At 43.2% G+C, this 13,026-nt stretch overlaps 1 protein-coding gene across 1 annotated transcript in view; it reads left to right on the forward strand.

Moving 5' to 3' along the window:
- Nucleotides 1-13,026, forward strand: part of CPM (carboxypeptidase M) — a 67,954-nt gene that overhangs the window by 30,258 nt on the left and 24,670 nt on the right. The window contains exon 3 of the mRNA XM_063075970.1: nt 4,737-4,834. Within this exon, the coding sequence (XP_062932040.1) occupies nt 4,737-4,834 (98 nt within the window). The remainder of the gene's footprint in view (nt 1-4,736; nt 4,835-13,026) is intronic.

Genomic DNA, 13,026 nt, shown 5'->3' on the forward strand with positions numbered 1-13,026 from the left:
CTTCACCACAGCTCAGCTCCCGCAGGGAGGCCAGCCAGGGTCTCTGCTTCTTTCTGGTCATGTCCCACTGAAACTCTCAATGTAGAGACAGTCTGATGGGTTACATCAACATGCAGTATGGAGTGTCCCTAGAGGGAAGCCTTCGATTCTGTTGTCTTGCGCTGGAGCTGTCCGTCACAGCCAGCTAGATCTTGCTCCTGGTGCAGACCATAGCAACATGCTGCTGAAAGAACTGCTGGGGAACTTTTTCCCTAGCATGGCGTTGGTACTTTCAGAGAGATCAAGGTCATCAGAAGAGGACCGGTGTTGGAATCAGACAGACCTGGGTTTGAACCCTGGTTTTGTCACATAACTCAGTTTCCTCAACTCTGAATGGTGGCTGTCACCCACCATGCAAAGGTGTTGCGAAGACCAAGTACTGTGACATGCTTAGCATAGTGCCTGGCACATAGTGTCTGGACTTTAGAAGTGATGGGATTTGGTGTTCTAGGTGTTTTTTTTTTTTTTTTTTTCTTAAAGACAAAAACTGGAAATATGAAAAAGTAAAAAAAAAATTACTGGGTTTTATCACCCTAACACTTAGCTCCTTATCACTGACAGTGCCATTTTCAACGCTTGTAGAGACTCGGCCATCATTTCATTTAAGGCTTTATATGGTATGGAGCTATAGGTTTATAATGAACAGTCTGTTTTACATAGTTGTAGTTATATAATTTTACATTCTGATTTTTTTCACATTATAGAATATGTTTAATGTTATAAATTCTGTACATAATTTTAGTGGACATGCTGTCATTTACATTAAATTACTTATTGTTGGACACCTAACAGTAGAGAATTGGTTGAATAGATGGTAGTGCATGCATATAAAATATTAAGCAGTGATTTTAAAAGGTAGAGTAGAAGTATATTTCTTAACATAGAAACATGCTCATGATTATATGTAAAATGAGATGGTTTTACCTACAGATCCACTACCTTCCAAATCTGTCTGGACATTCACTGCCTCAGTCTCAGCAGCTTTCAAACTTTAATGGGCCTCACAATCACCAAAGGAGGTTATTAAATGCAGGTTTCAGGCTTTACCCCTAGCGTTTGATTTAGTAGATGGAGGCCAGAGCTCAGGAACTGGCAGTTTTACAGGGATCGTAGGTGATTCTGACATGGTAATGACACCCCTCCCATTTCTACCTGCTGAAGCTATACTTAGTTTTCTAAGCTTCTCCTCCTACTTTCTCCTGAACTCGTTCTTTGTAGCACTTGTCTGCTTCCTTGTCCTCTAGATCTTAGTGAATCCTTCTAAAATGTAAAACTTTTCCTGATCCTCCAAGCAAACCTGATGGGTACCTGTAGGGAAAATGAAAAGTAAATGGTCAGGATCCCTTGGGGGTTTGGAATCTTGCTGAGCATTTGATGAAAATAACTGTGCACATGCGCCCAGGTGTTCCTTGGCTAATTGTCTGTGGATGCGCATGGGCACCCAGGTGTTCCTGGGTTGTCTGACTCACGCCCAAGTGTTACTGAGTTATTGGACTTAAGTATAAAGGATGAACGGCTCCCTCAGGACACTCCAGGAGGCTACTAGGTTGGCTGCTGCTAGCTACCTGATCTTGCATCTGAATAAAGCCTATTAATTTTTACCCATGGCTCCCAGGATCTTTTTCATATTACCTAGCTCATGGACCTGCAGGTGAGGGGTTTGTGACCCAGTCCGTACAATGGGTTTGAAGGGTCTGAGCCCTAGCCCTCGCCCTAGCAAGACAACACCTATGTCTCAGCCCTGGAACTTGTGTCAAACCCTGAGTGAGTTACTGAATATAGGTACCGAAGTATCTGGAATCCAAATTTTATTTGCTTTGTGGTGAAGAGAGAGAGAGGCTGAGCACTTCAGAACTCTTCACACACCGGTTATTAGCAAGAACTTTGGAGAATAAAGGTAGTCTTTCCAAACTTGGTAGGGGGAAAAAAATCTTATTTAAATTACTCTTATCTTGTATCGGGCTGGGTCATAGACCCCTCATATGCACTGGGTCACAGTCCCATCATATGCAGGTCAGGAGCTAGGAAAAAGATTCTGGAAGCTGTTGGCAAGGTTGACATGCTTTATTTGGATGCAAGCTCAGCTCCCAGCCTCCTAGTAGATCAGAGCCATTGTCCTTTATACTAGAGTCAGATAACCAAGGAACACATGGGCACACACATGCAATTAACATATTTACAGACAGTCTGAGCCATGCTCAGCCAGATATGAGGTGAGGGAGCCTGACCAGTCTGTCTCCATTTTCCTTACAACTGGGCAACCAGGTTGTGAAAAGTAGTTTGTCTTTTGTGCATTTACTGTGGTCTAGGCCAGAGATGGGCAGTGTTTGTTGAAGAAGATGGTTCAAACCCTTCAAGATGCTTATTATTCTGAAAGGACTGTGTATATTCTGTTGGGTGGTTCTCTTCTCAGACTTTGTGCCCTTCAGATCATTCAAGGTAAGTTTCTCATCTTGCAGTTCACTTAGGGGCCATTCATGCTTAAATTGAGATTGTTACCCTCCAAAGCACTTCTTCACTTAGGTTTTATCAGTTTGATTGCCTGCCTTCCTTAAACTAAATAACATTGGATATCCATATCAAGTGAGGTTTTCTTGTCTTATGCTATCCTTTATATAACAGGCCAGCTGTTGCAGACTCAGAGGTATAAATAACAATTGATAAATATTATGTTGAGATGACACTGAATTTTTCCCTTGCCTGTAAAGGCAACTGGAGTATATTCTGTACAAATTTGTGATTATTCTAGCTTTAAAAGCATTAATAGTTACAGAAAATTCCCCAGAAACAAACCTAAAGAGCCAGGTTTAACAGCTCACTCATAAAAAGTTCTTCCTTGTTTTACATGAAAATGTTAATTTCATCGAATTGAAGTAGCAGATGACCAGAGAAATGATGCCACTGGGGCATAGAGGGTTGCGGTTAATCAGATACTTCTAGCAGAATCACTGGATGGAGTGTACTTATTTATCCACATGGCAAACTCAGAATCGTTCTTCAGAAATCTGTTCGGAAGCATCATCTATAAAACCTTGCATTTGTAAAGCTTTTCATGATCCCCCTCCTTGGAAAAGGCTAACCACTTCTTTTTTTATTCTACACCCATAATAGTACCCTACACACACTTCTGTGATTATATATGTCACACTCCAGTGTGATTACATGTATGCATGTTGCTATTCTCCACTAGCTCAGGAATTCATTAGGCATAGAGTATGTGACTAATTTGTACAGTCTGATCCACATTCAATACCTGGATATAGTAGTATTCAATAAATAGATGTATGAGTGAATGAAAATTCTGCACACTGAACAGGGGCCATCAATCAGATAACTGACTTTTGTGGGTATTTTCTGAGAATTCCTGCAATTACTGCATTTAAGGCATCACCCTATCAAGATAAATTTCCCTAATATATTGTTATAGTAAATTATGAATACATGTTTTAAAAGATGAGTCTAGTATCTGCTTCTCCCTGAGTGCCTCATGGCAACTGAGTGCTCCTTGGCCTGTGGGGCCCCTGATTTAAGGAACTGGATCTGAAAATCTACCGAAACCTGCTCAGCATTACTGTATTAATTGCTATTAAATTCCTTTCCTGGGCTCTTAAATTCCACATAAGGCTTAGTTATCACTTATATTTGAACTTTGTGTATATGTGATAGAAAACAAATATACCCCAATCTCTAATTTTAAAGTATTTGTATTAAAAGTGCCACTTTGAGAATTGAAAGGGACCCCTTCATTTTTACTGGTTGGGAAACCAAACCTTTTGAGACACTGGCAGCTTTTGTTAGAGGAGCACTAGAAATGAAGGCGAATAGACAAGAGTTCTGTTCTGGGCTCTGGGGCTCCAATCACAGCCTCTTACTGGCTACATGATCATCAACAGTTTACTTAACATTTTTGAAAATCAGTTTCGTCATTTGTAAAGTCTGGTTAATAATCCATCTCGGTGGATTATGACAAGGGATTACTTGAGATTACATGAACCAGAGTACTGACTGTAATGTCTGCACAAACCAGATCCTCAATGATCTTTGGTCTCTGCCTTTCCTTTCCCAAGTCACAGTCTGCAACAGAGCTAAGACTTAGAAGTTTTCCTTGGCATTGTTAGTATGGGTTGTGGTTCCCACTTTACTTGACAGGACTCAATGCACATCAAGGACACTGCAAAGGGACCGTGTCACATCAGCGTTTAGAGACAAGATTCAAGATTTCTTCCTTTAAAAACAATCTTCTGAATTACGTGTTTTATTGCTATTGCTTTTTTCACTTTCCTTGTACTCAGAGTCATGGCACCCTCCCAGTCAACCATCAATTATAATTTAACTGTGTATAATTGTGTGAATTAGCGAGATTATTTCTGAGACTCTAGGATCACTTCCAAGTATATAAACATTTTGGAAGAATTTAAGATCTACGTCACCTAATAAGTCTTCAGTTTTTAAAAGTAACATTCTAAAATAATAAGTTAAATATTTGTGCCACATTGAAAGGGTTTCCTTAAATTTTGGCAGTAAATAAAGAGCATTTCAAGCACAGAAATATTAGTCATATGAACTTAAGTCACCATGAAACTTGAAAGTAATCAGGTGGGAGAAGCAGCATCTTTTGTTTCCTGTTCTCATACTCCCAGAGTTCATTTGTCATTTTAAGAGACAACTTATTTTTCTATCTTTTTCTTTCTGTAAAGGTAGAAACCTGTGGGTTCTTGTTGTGGGGCAGTTTCCAAAGGAACACAGAATTGGGATCCCAGAGTTCAAATACGTGGCAAATATGCATGGAGATGAGGTATGTACGTGGCTTGAATTTCTGAAATGTCCCTGGAGAAACTTCCCCTGAAGTCTCTTGAGCACTGTGTAAATGCTAAAGAGGAAGCTTGGAGAAGTCTCCAGCATACACTGTAGCAAAGAAGGCAGGCCCTGAAAGGTCTTCCTGTGAGGCCTTCTGAGAGAATTTAAGGAATCAGGGACCAGCAACCATCACAGCCTTCGGTTGTGTGCCCAGTGCCCTGTGAGAGGAACCTGAGCTTTTTCATATTTGGGGCTGGAAGAACAGCAGCGCCCAACTTCCAGCCTCCTGCCAGCCCAGTCCCTGAACTCCTTCCCGGGCTGATTTTCCCCACCACCTAGTTGGCACTGAGGTGATCCAGCAAAGGAGCTGTATTATATTTGAACTCAAAACCATCAGAAGATCCCAAATATCTGTCCAAGCTCCTAATATCTGGTTTTTTGAATGCTTTTGTCACTCTCTCTTAATTTAACATTCAATGTTTTCAGTGTTCAAGTTTAGACAATCACATTTAGGGTTCTCTCATACCCACCATTCAACAAACACTCTTAAATTCCTTAATAATATCTTGTCTCCTTTCCAACTTAGCAGAGATAAACTCTATTTTTATTATATGTTTTGCAAAATACACTTTCTCTCTCTTACTTGCCTAGGCATTCTTGCCAGGCAGTTGAAGATGTTCGCCTCTGTTTCTCACCTTACTTCAACTGTGGTATTTTTCTATTTACCAGGACTCCATACAAGTGGGTGATCAAATAGCACCCAGTCATTACATTAAGGAAAATTTGCATAGGCATTGTAAAGCCACGTGAGTAGGCCAATTGTATTGCTAAAGTAATTCATAACTAAAGCCAAAACGTTTCATTATTTTAGTTACACTAAGTTTTCCAATTGTATTATCAGGAGCTACGGCCCAGACCCTTCAAATCGGTTGTACAGACTGGGTCACCAGACCCCTCACATGCCAGGCGGGGTCACCAGACCCCTCACACGCAGGTCCACACTAGGTAATTGGGAAAGATCCCGGGAGCCATTGGCAGATGACACAAGCTCAGTCCTCAGTAGCAGAAGTAGCAGCAGTGGCGGTGGCGTCTCGGGGCACCCCAGGGGCACTGGCAGCAACAGGTTACAGCACACAGCCTCCAGCAGCAGTAGAGGCCTCTCTGTAGCCCCCCACCCCAGGGACAGCCTGGGGACGGGGGGGGGGGGGCATCATGGATCAGAGCCACTCGTCCTTTATACTTAAGTCCATAACCCAGGACACCTGGGTGCATATGCACAATTACATTAGACAATAGCCAAGGAACACCTGGGCCCACGTGCATGTTTATATCAAATGCTTGACAAGAGTCTGAACATCTGAGGGGCGATGACCATTTTCCTATATTTTCCCTACAGGCGTATGTGTAATACCCTATAAAGCACACTTAACTTTAAGGAATTTCAAATTAAGTGTATATTCCATTAAGTATAATCTGCTGACTTGTTAAAACACTTCTGGATTTGCAATAGTCTGGGTGGCACACTCTAATCAATGCTGAGCTTCCTGTCCTGGCTTAACCTTCCCCAAACCCAGGCTCTGTAGAACTGGATCCACCCTTCATGACACACGCAGCCTGCCTAGACCAGGCATGCTGCCCAACCTGTCCTGCTGAGAGGGCACTTCTTGCAGCTAAGGTGCAAACGCCTGCCTCTAAGAAAAGAGTAGGTCTTTGAACCCAATTTCTGGGTGGGTGGAAGTTCAATCCATCTGTGATTTTTTGAGCATAATTGGCTATTTTAAAGACCTTACATTGCTGGGAGTCTGATCAAAGTTGCTTTTAATAAAACAACTGTTTGTTACAGACAGCAACCCACACTTCCTTTTTTTTTCTTTCTGGTCTATTGATCAAGGTCCTTTAGATCCAGTTTTAATAAGAGACATATGGCACTCATTGTCTTCAGTAGTTTATTTATTGAATTCCTCACATTTCAGAGACTGCAGCCTGATACTCAGGAATTAGTCCTCAGAACTGAAACTCCCAAAGATAAGCGAGTTCTTTCCTTCACTTACCCATGAATTTGCTTATTCTTTTCATGCGCTTTCTCAAATTCCTGGCATTTTGCTCTCTGGGTAGTGTATCCCATCAAATAAGGGCTTGCTAGTTTGCTCTGATTCTTTGAGGAATGCTGAGGACTAAGATTAGGCGGGGGTTGGTGCAGGAAGTCCCAGTGTATTTGGGGCTCCATGGGGCTATTAAGAAATGTATTATTCTGAATTTGAGATCTTGTATATTCTGCCCTTCTAGTGACACTAGGAGCTGGAGAAAGTGATGGCCTAACCTAGGAACATAGGAGTCACTCAGTACAGGGTCTAACCACCGCCTTGTTCCTCCCTCAAATGCTTAAAATCAAAAGCATTTTTAAGAATCTACCTATTAAAAAGCAACATAGCTAACATTTTAGGGTAGAGGTTTTTAACCTTCTTTGGATGTATTCCTTGCTATTCTGGTATAAATCTTGACCTCTGACTGCAGGGTCTATGGATCTTACAGGAGTTCACGGGCCTTGTGGAGAATCCCAGCAGGGGGCATATTCACATTGCTTGGCATGACAGCTTGAACACACTATTTTTAAAGCATCATCCCTGTGTGCGTGTCCCACAGTCACTGTCATGGCTAGATGACAGTGAGCATCAGCTGCGTCAGGAAGACCTATCTCTGTCTAGTATACCTGCCATTTCCCCCCATGAATTTTTACTTTACCTCTTTATGGTTTGTTTTAGAACTGGGTCTATGTTTTTTTAATTAAAAATTATCTATTACAAAACCAACCTAGGTTCATCTTAGAAAAGATACAGATAAACAAAAAAAAGGAAACATATACTGATCTTCCAAAAATTAGCACTGTTCATTCCTTATTCTTTAGCTTTCCAGATATTTGTGTGTGCACTTTTACCAAGTGAGACTATACTATTTTGCTATTTAGAACATTTAAAAAATTCATACTAGCTACCCTTTCATATCAATATATGTTTATCCCATCTTTATCTTGCCTCCCCACCCCCACTTTCTAGTTTTTCCAATTGTTCTCAAAATGTCCCTAAAATTGTTCAGATCAAGATCCAGTTCGGGACCATGTATCACATTTGGTTGATATGTTTAATTTAGCATTTAAAGTACATTTTGCCCCATTGGGGGGCTACTGAGAGATTTGTCTTTAGTATAAATTATATGATCTGTGTATGTGTGCAAAAATATATATATAATCTTTTCATGATACCAGACTTATTAAAGACACCTGATCAGTTGTCTGTACTGCAGAATGTCCTACATTCTCCATCTTTTCTTTTCTTCGTTATAGTGTCATTGAGCTTGTGCCTCTAGCTCCTCTATTTACTTCAAACTGAAAGTTAGATCTAAAGGTTTCCTGGATTTAGGTGAAACATTATTGGCTAATACCTATTCTAGGAGTTGTGAAGGTAAAGTTAATTTGATCGATGGTAAGTGTCTAGGCAATTAGCTAGGAATGTAAAAAGCAAACTATGGGTAGCAAAATCAACTTATTTAGAAATGGAGTAGAACCCACTCCTTATTTTGTATGAATTTCATGAATTATCTTATTCTTACAAAAGTCAGGTTGTTCTACTAGGGGCAAGGCCCATATTGTAGAAATTTTTCTTGTTGACCTTGCCATGGGCTCACATCCTTTCTGTGACACTGGCTCACTATACCATGCTAATCCCTTCTACAGTGCTTAGAAGAATAACAATAGCAAACATTTATTGAGCTCTGACCACTCTGAGTGCTTTGTGGGCATTGTTTCTTTTGGTCACCTCTGCAGAAGGTGTGTTTATTAACCCCGGTAGGGTTACAGCAATAGCTACGCTAATTGTCTGGTTGGGGTTATTGTCGGACTCCTGCCAACATAGCCAATTGTATGGTTATGCCAATTGTATTGCTAGGTCTAGGGTTCAGACCTTTCAGACTCATTGTACAGACTGGGTCACAGACCCCTCACATGCAGGTCCACGCTAGGTAATTGGGAAAGATCCCGGGAGCAGATGACATGAGCTCAGTCCTCAGCAGTAGCAGCAGAAGCAGCAGTGGTGGTGGCCTCTCGGGGCATCTTGGGGGCACTGGCAGCAACAGCCTCCAGCAGCAGTAGTGGCCTCCCTGTGGCCCCCTAGGGACATCCTGGGAGTGGGGGCCCTGTGGATCAGAACTACTCGTCCTTTATACTAAGTCCATAATCTAGGACACTTGGGTGCGCATGCACAATTACATTAGACAATAGCCAAGGAAAACCTGGGCGCATGTGCATATTTAACATCAGATGCTCAGCAAGATTCTGAACATCTGAGGGGCCCTGACCATTTATATTTACTTTCCCTACAATCCACTCCTTCAGGGTCCCTTGCCATACAATCTACACGTTCAGAATCTTCTGCAATGTTCCCTTAGAGAGGATAACTGACCATTGTATTTGCATATTATATATTCCATCCCAACAGTCCCAGCGGTCTTTCGCTTGTTCTAGCACCAACTCAAAAGTCCAGAGTCTCATCTGAGACAAAAGACAAAACTCCTTTCTGTTGCGTACTCATAAAAAATAAAAAAATTTATCTGCTTCCAAGATACAGTGGTGGGACAGACATTGGGTCCCCATTCCCATTCCAAAAGGGAGGAATAGACCAGAAAGGAGGAAAAACAGGCACCCCAAAAATCCAAAACCCAAACAGGGCAGACATTAAGCACAGTGGGGCATCTGCACCTCCAAAGCATTGGGCAGCCTCGCTCCTACAGCTCTGCCAGGTGCAGCTCATTGAGCTTCCCTGTTGCCTGCAGCTTTTCCAGGCCAGTGCTGCATACTGCCAGTGACCCTACAGTTCTGGGCTCCTGGCGGCAGTCCCGCCCATCCTGGTTCCACCTTTCCCAGTGGGGGCTCTCTGTGGGGCTCCAACCCCACTTTTCTGCTCCACATTACTCCATAGATGACCCCCACAGCAGCTCCACCCCTGCAGCAGGACTCTGCCTGAATCCCCCAGCTTTTTCATACATCTTCCGAAATCTAGGTGGAGGCCACCACGCCTCCACTGCTCTCATGTTCTACTGGCCTGTAGCTTTAACACAATGTGAATGCCACCAAGCTTTCTTGCTTGTTCTCTCCAGAGCTGCTACATGAACCACACTTGGGGCCACCCACTGCAGGGCTGCTCCAGCCAGAGCAGCTGAAATGCCAGGAGCAGTTTCCCGGAACTGGTGCCTCAGTTCTCTTAGGCCTCTGGGCCTATGATGGGAGGGGTGCTCTTCCAAACTTCTGAAATGTCCTTAGGGCCTTTCTCCCATTGTCTTGGCTATTAGCATCTAGCTGCCCCAAACCGGCTCTTGAATTACTTGAATCAGCTTGGCATATGCCTGTCATTCACTCACAGTCTCGGGCAGTTCTGCAGTGTTCGTCCACACAGTTTGAACAGCTGCAGTTGCCCAGTCCATCAAGGAGTGGCTGCCCTGCCCCTGTGCATATCTGTGGCTATTCTGTAACCACTGCCACAGAGACAGGCGTGTGGTAACAGAGGCTAACTTTTCCACCTTTTCACCAGGTGAAAACATAGTTGAAATTCTGCAGGGGCACCCATCCTTGGGTCATCTGCGCATCTGCATGTGGCACTCTTTTCTCAGGTTTATATGGCACCTGGCGAGCCATCAGGTTTATGCAGCACCCTCCAAGCCTTCTCAGGTTTAAGTGGCACCTGGAGAGCCATCTGCCTTCAGACAAACATGACATGTATTTAATACATCGTCTCCAGAGCATATCACACCATCCACCCCTAGGTCCCATAGCTGCAGCAGCCAGGCCTCTCCCTATTTCTGCCGCTTTACTGTTTACCCAAGCCCACCAATTCGACCTGGGTATATAGGACATAGGTAGTAAATTGGATCACTTGTGGGCTACCTACCAGTCCACCGGTCCCACAGGCTGCTTGTGCTTCACTTTCTGATGAGGTCATTCCAGGAGATGCACAGTCTCCCCCAAATCACCATCAGGTTCATCATCATACCCGGTGTCAGCAGGAATGACCTATTGCTGTACTTCAGCCTCCAGGGCATGTATTCCATTTCCAACCTGTCTGCTTTCTGCTGCAAATCTCAAAACCGTGCTGCTTCATGGGGTTTCTGGTCCATGTTGACTCACAGCACAGTAGCAACAGCCAGACCCCAGTTGACAGGAAAGTGGCCACCGGGCACCACATACCTAATGGTAGCCACATTTCCTCCCCCTCCCAAGGGGCTAATGGCTCCTTTACCTGCTTGGCATCCTACCCGTGATACCAACTGCTCGGCTCTTTTACATGCCTGGAATTCTGCCACGACTATGCCACTTGTAAAGCTAAGTGACTATGCCAGTTGTAGGGTCAGGGACTATTGTTAAAGCAATTCATAACTAAAGCCAAAATGTATCATTACTTTAGTTACACTGTTTTCCATTTGTATTGTCAGGGCTAGGGGCTAGGGCCCTTCAAACCCATTGTACAGACTGGGTCACTGACCCCTCACATGCCTGGCTGGGTCACCAGACCACTCACACGCAGGTCCATGCTAGGTAATTGGGAAAGATCCTGGGAGCCACTGGCAGACCACATGAGCTCAGTCCTCAGCAGAAGCAGCAACAGCAGTGTCTCAGGGCATCCCCTGGGGCACTGGCAGCAACAGCCTCCAGCAGCAGTAGCGGCCTCCCCGTAGCCTCCCACAGGTATCGCTGGGGTGGGGGCACTATAGATCACAGTCACTCGTCCTTTATACTTAAGTCCATAACCCAGGATACGTGGGTGCACATGCGCAATTACATTAGACAATAGCCAAGGAACACCTGGGTACACTTGAATATTTACAGCAAATGCTCGGCAAGATTCTGAATATCCAAGAGGCCCTGACCATTTTCCTATATTTTCCCTACAATCAAGTTGTTCTACCACCATTTGATGAGAAGATTTGAGCTCCTTGATTATGTAAGAGAGTACAAGCTCTTAAAGACAGCTACACTGGAATGAATATCTCCAAGTCCCCTGTCTCTGTCCCTTTCTCTTCCTGCTCCCCGTGTCCCTCTCCTTGACTGCTGAGGAATCACCCCAGGGAGCTAACAAAGTGCCCAAGATGAGCTTTTGTTACCTGACATTCACACTGTTTTCAGAACAGCATGGGAGAAACATTTCTGAGGTTCTCCCTTTTTTATTTTAATAAGACTAGCAGGTGTTTTTCTAGTTCATCCAGGCCCTGGTTTGAACACACATTGGCGTGTTGAATTGTAGAAGCCCCAGTTCTAGGTTTAATTTATGCAACTCCGCTTTGGCATCACTTGACACATCTAAGTTTAATCAGGGCTGATGCCAGCGCACACTGAAGGGGTTCTCTACCATTCCCTTACTCCATGAATATTCATATTGTTTGGGGGTGGGATCTCATTCTGTTACCGGTTTGCTTATAGTAAACAACAACCAATAACCTAAAATCAGAGCTTTACGGAAAACTGGGACCATGCCCTGAAACTGGGAACATCTAATATCCTCAGCCTAAATGCGGTTGCAGGAGAAAATCTCCACCCTTTGTTCTTTCCTTGAGCCTCCCCATTCTGTGTTTTGCACTTATCTTCTATCCCATGTTTTTAAATTTTTGTGGCAAAAAATCTTTTAGTTAGGTAATCTCTGGATTGGGAAGACATATCTAATTTCTCTCTAATGGAAATACTGAAGCAAGGCATGACTGTGTGTTTAAAGACTTGGGTGCCTAGAGTATTAAGCTAACCCAGTAACAGGCAAAGTATAGCTCAGAGCTTGGGTTCAAACCCATGTTCCCTTGACCTCAGGGCCCATGATCATAATTACTATAGGAGTAGGTATTCAATATATGTTTGTTAAGTTAATTGAATTGCAAGTCTGGTTTTTTTTTTGAAGGGGGTTGCTAGGGATTTTTTAAAGCTTCTGTTTCTGAAACATCAATGAATTATTTTTACTGTGATGGTTTATTCAGGTATAAACTGGAAAAATCCACATCACATTTACAATTTCACATTTGGTGGCATTGTGTTGGGAAAATATAGGAAAATAGTCAGGGCCCTTCAGATGTTCAGAATCTTGCCGAGCATTTGATGTAAATATGCACGTGCACCCAGGTGTTCCTTGGTTACTGTCTAATGTAATTGCGCGTGTGCACCCA

This window comes from Cynocephalus volans, chromosome 12, assembly GCF_027409185.1.
Source record: "Cynocephalus volans isolate mCynVol1 chromosome 12, mCynVol1.pri, whole genome shotgun sequence".
In the NCBI taxonomy this organism is placed as follows: Eukaryota; Metazoa; Chordata; class Mammalia; order Dermoptera; family Cynocephalidae; genus Cynocephalus; species Cynocephalus volans.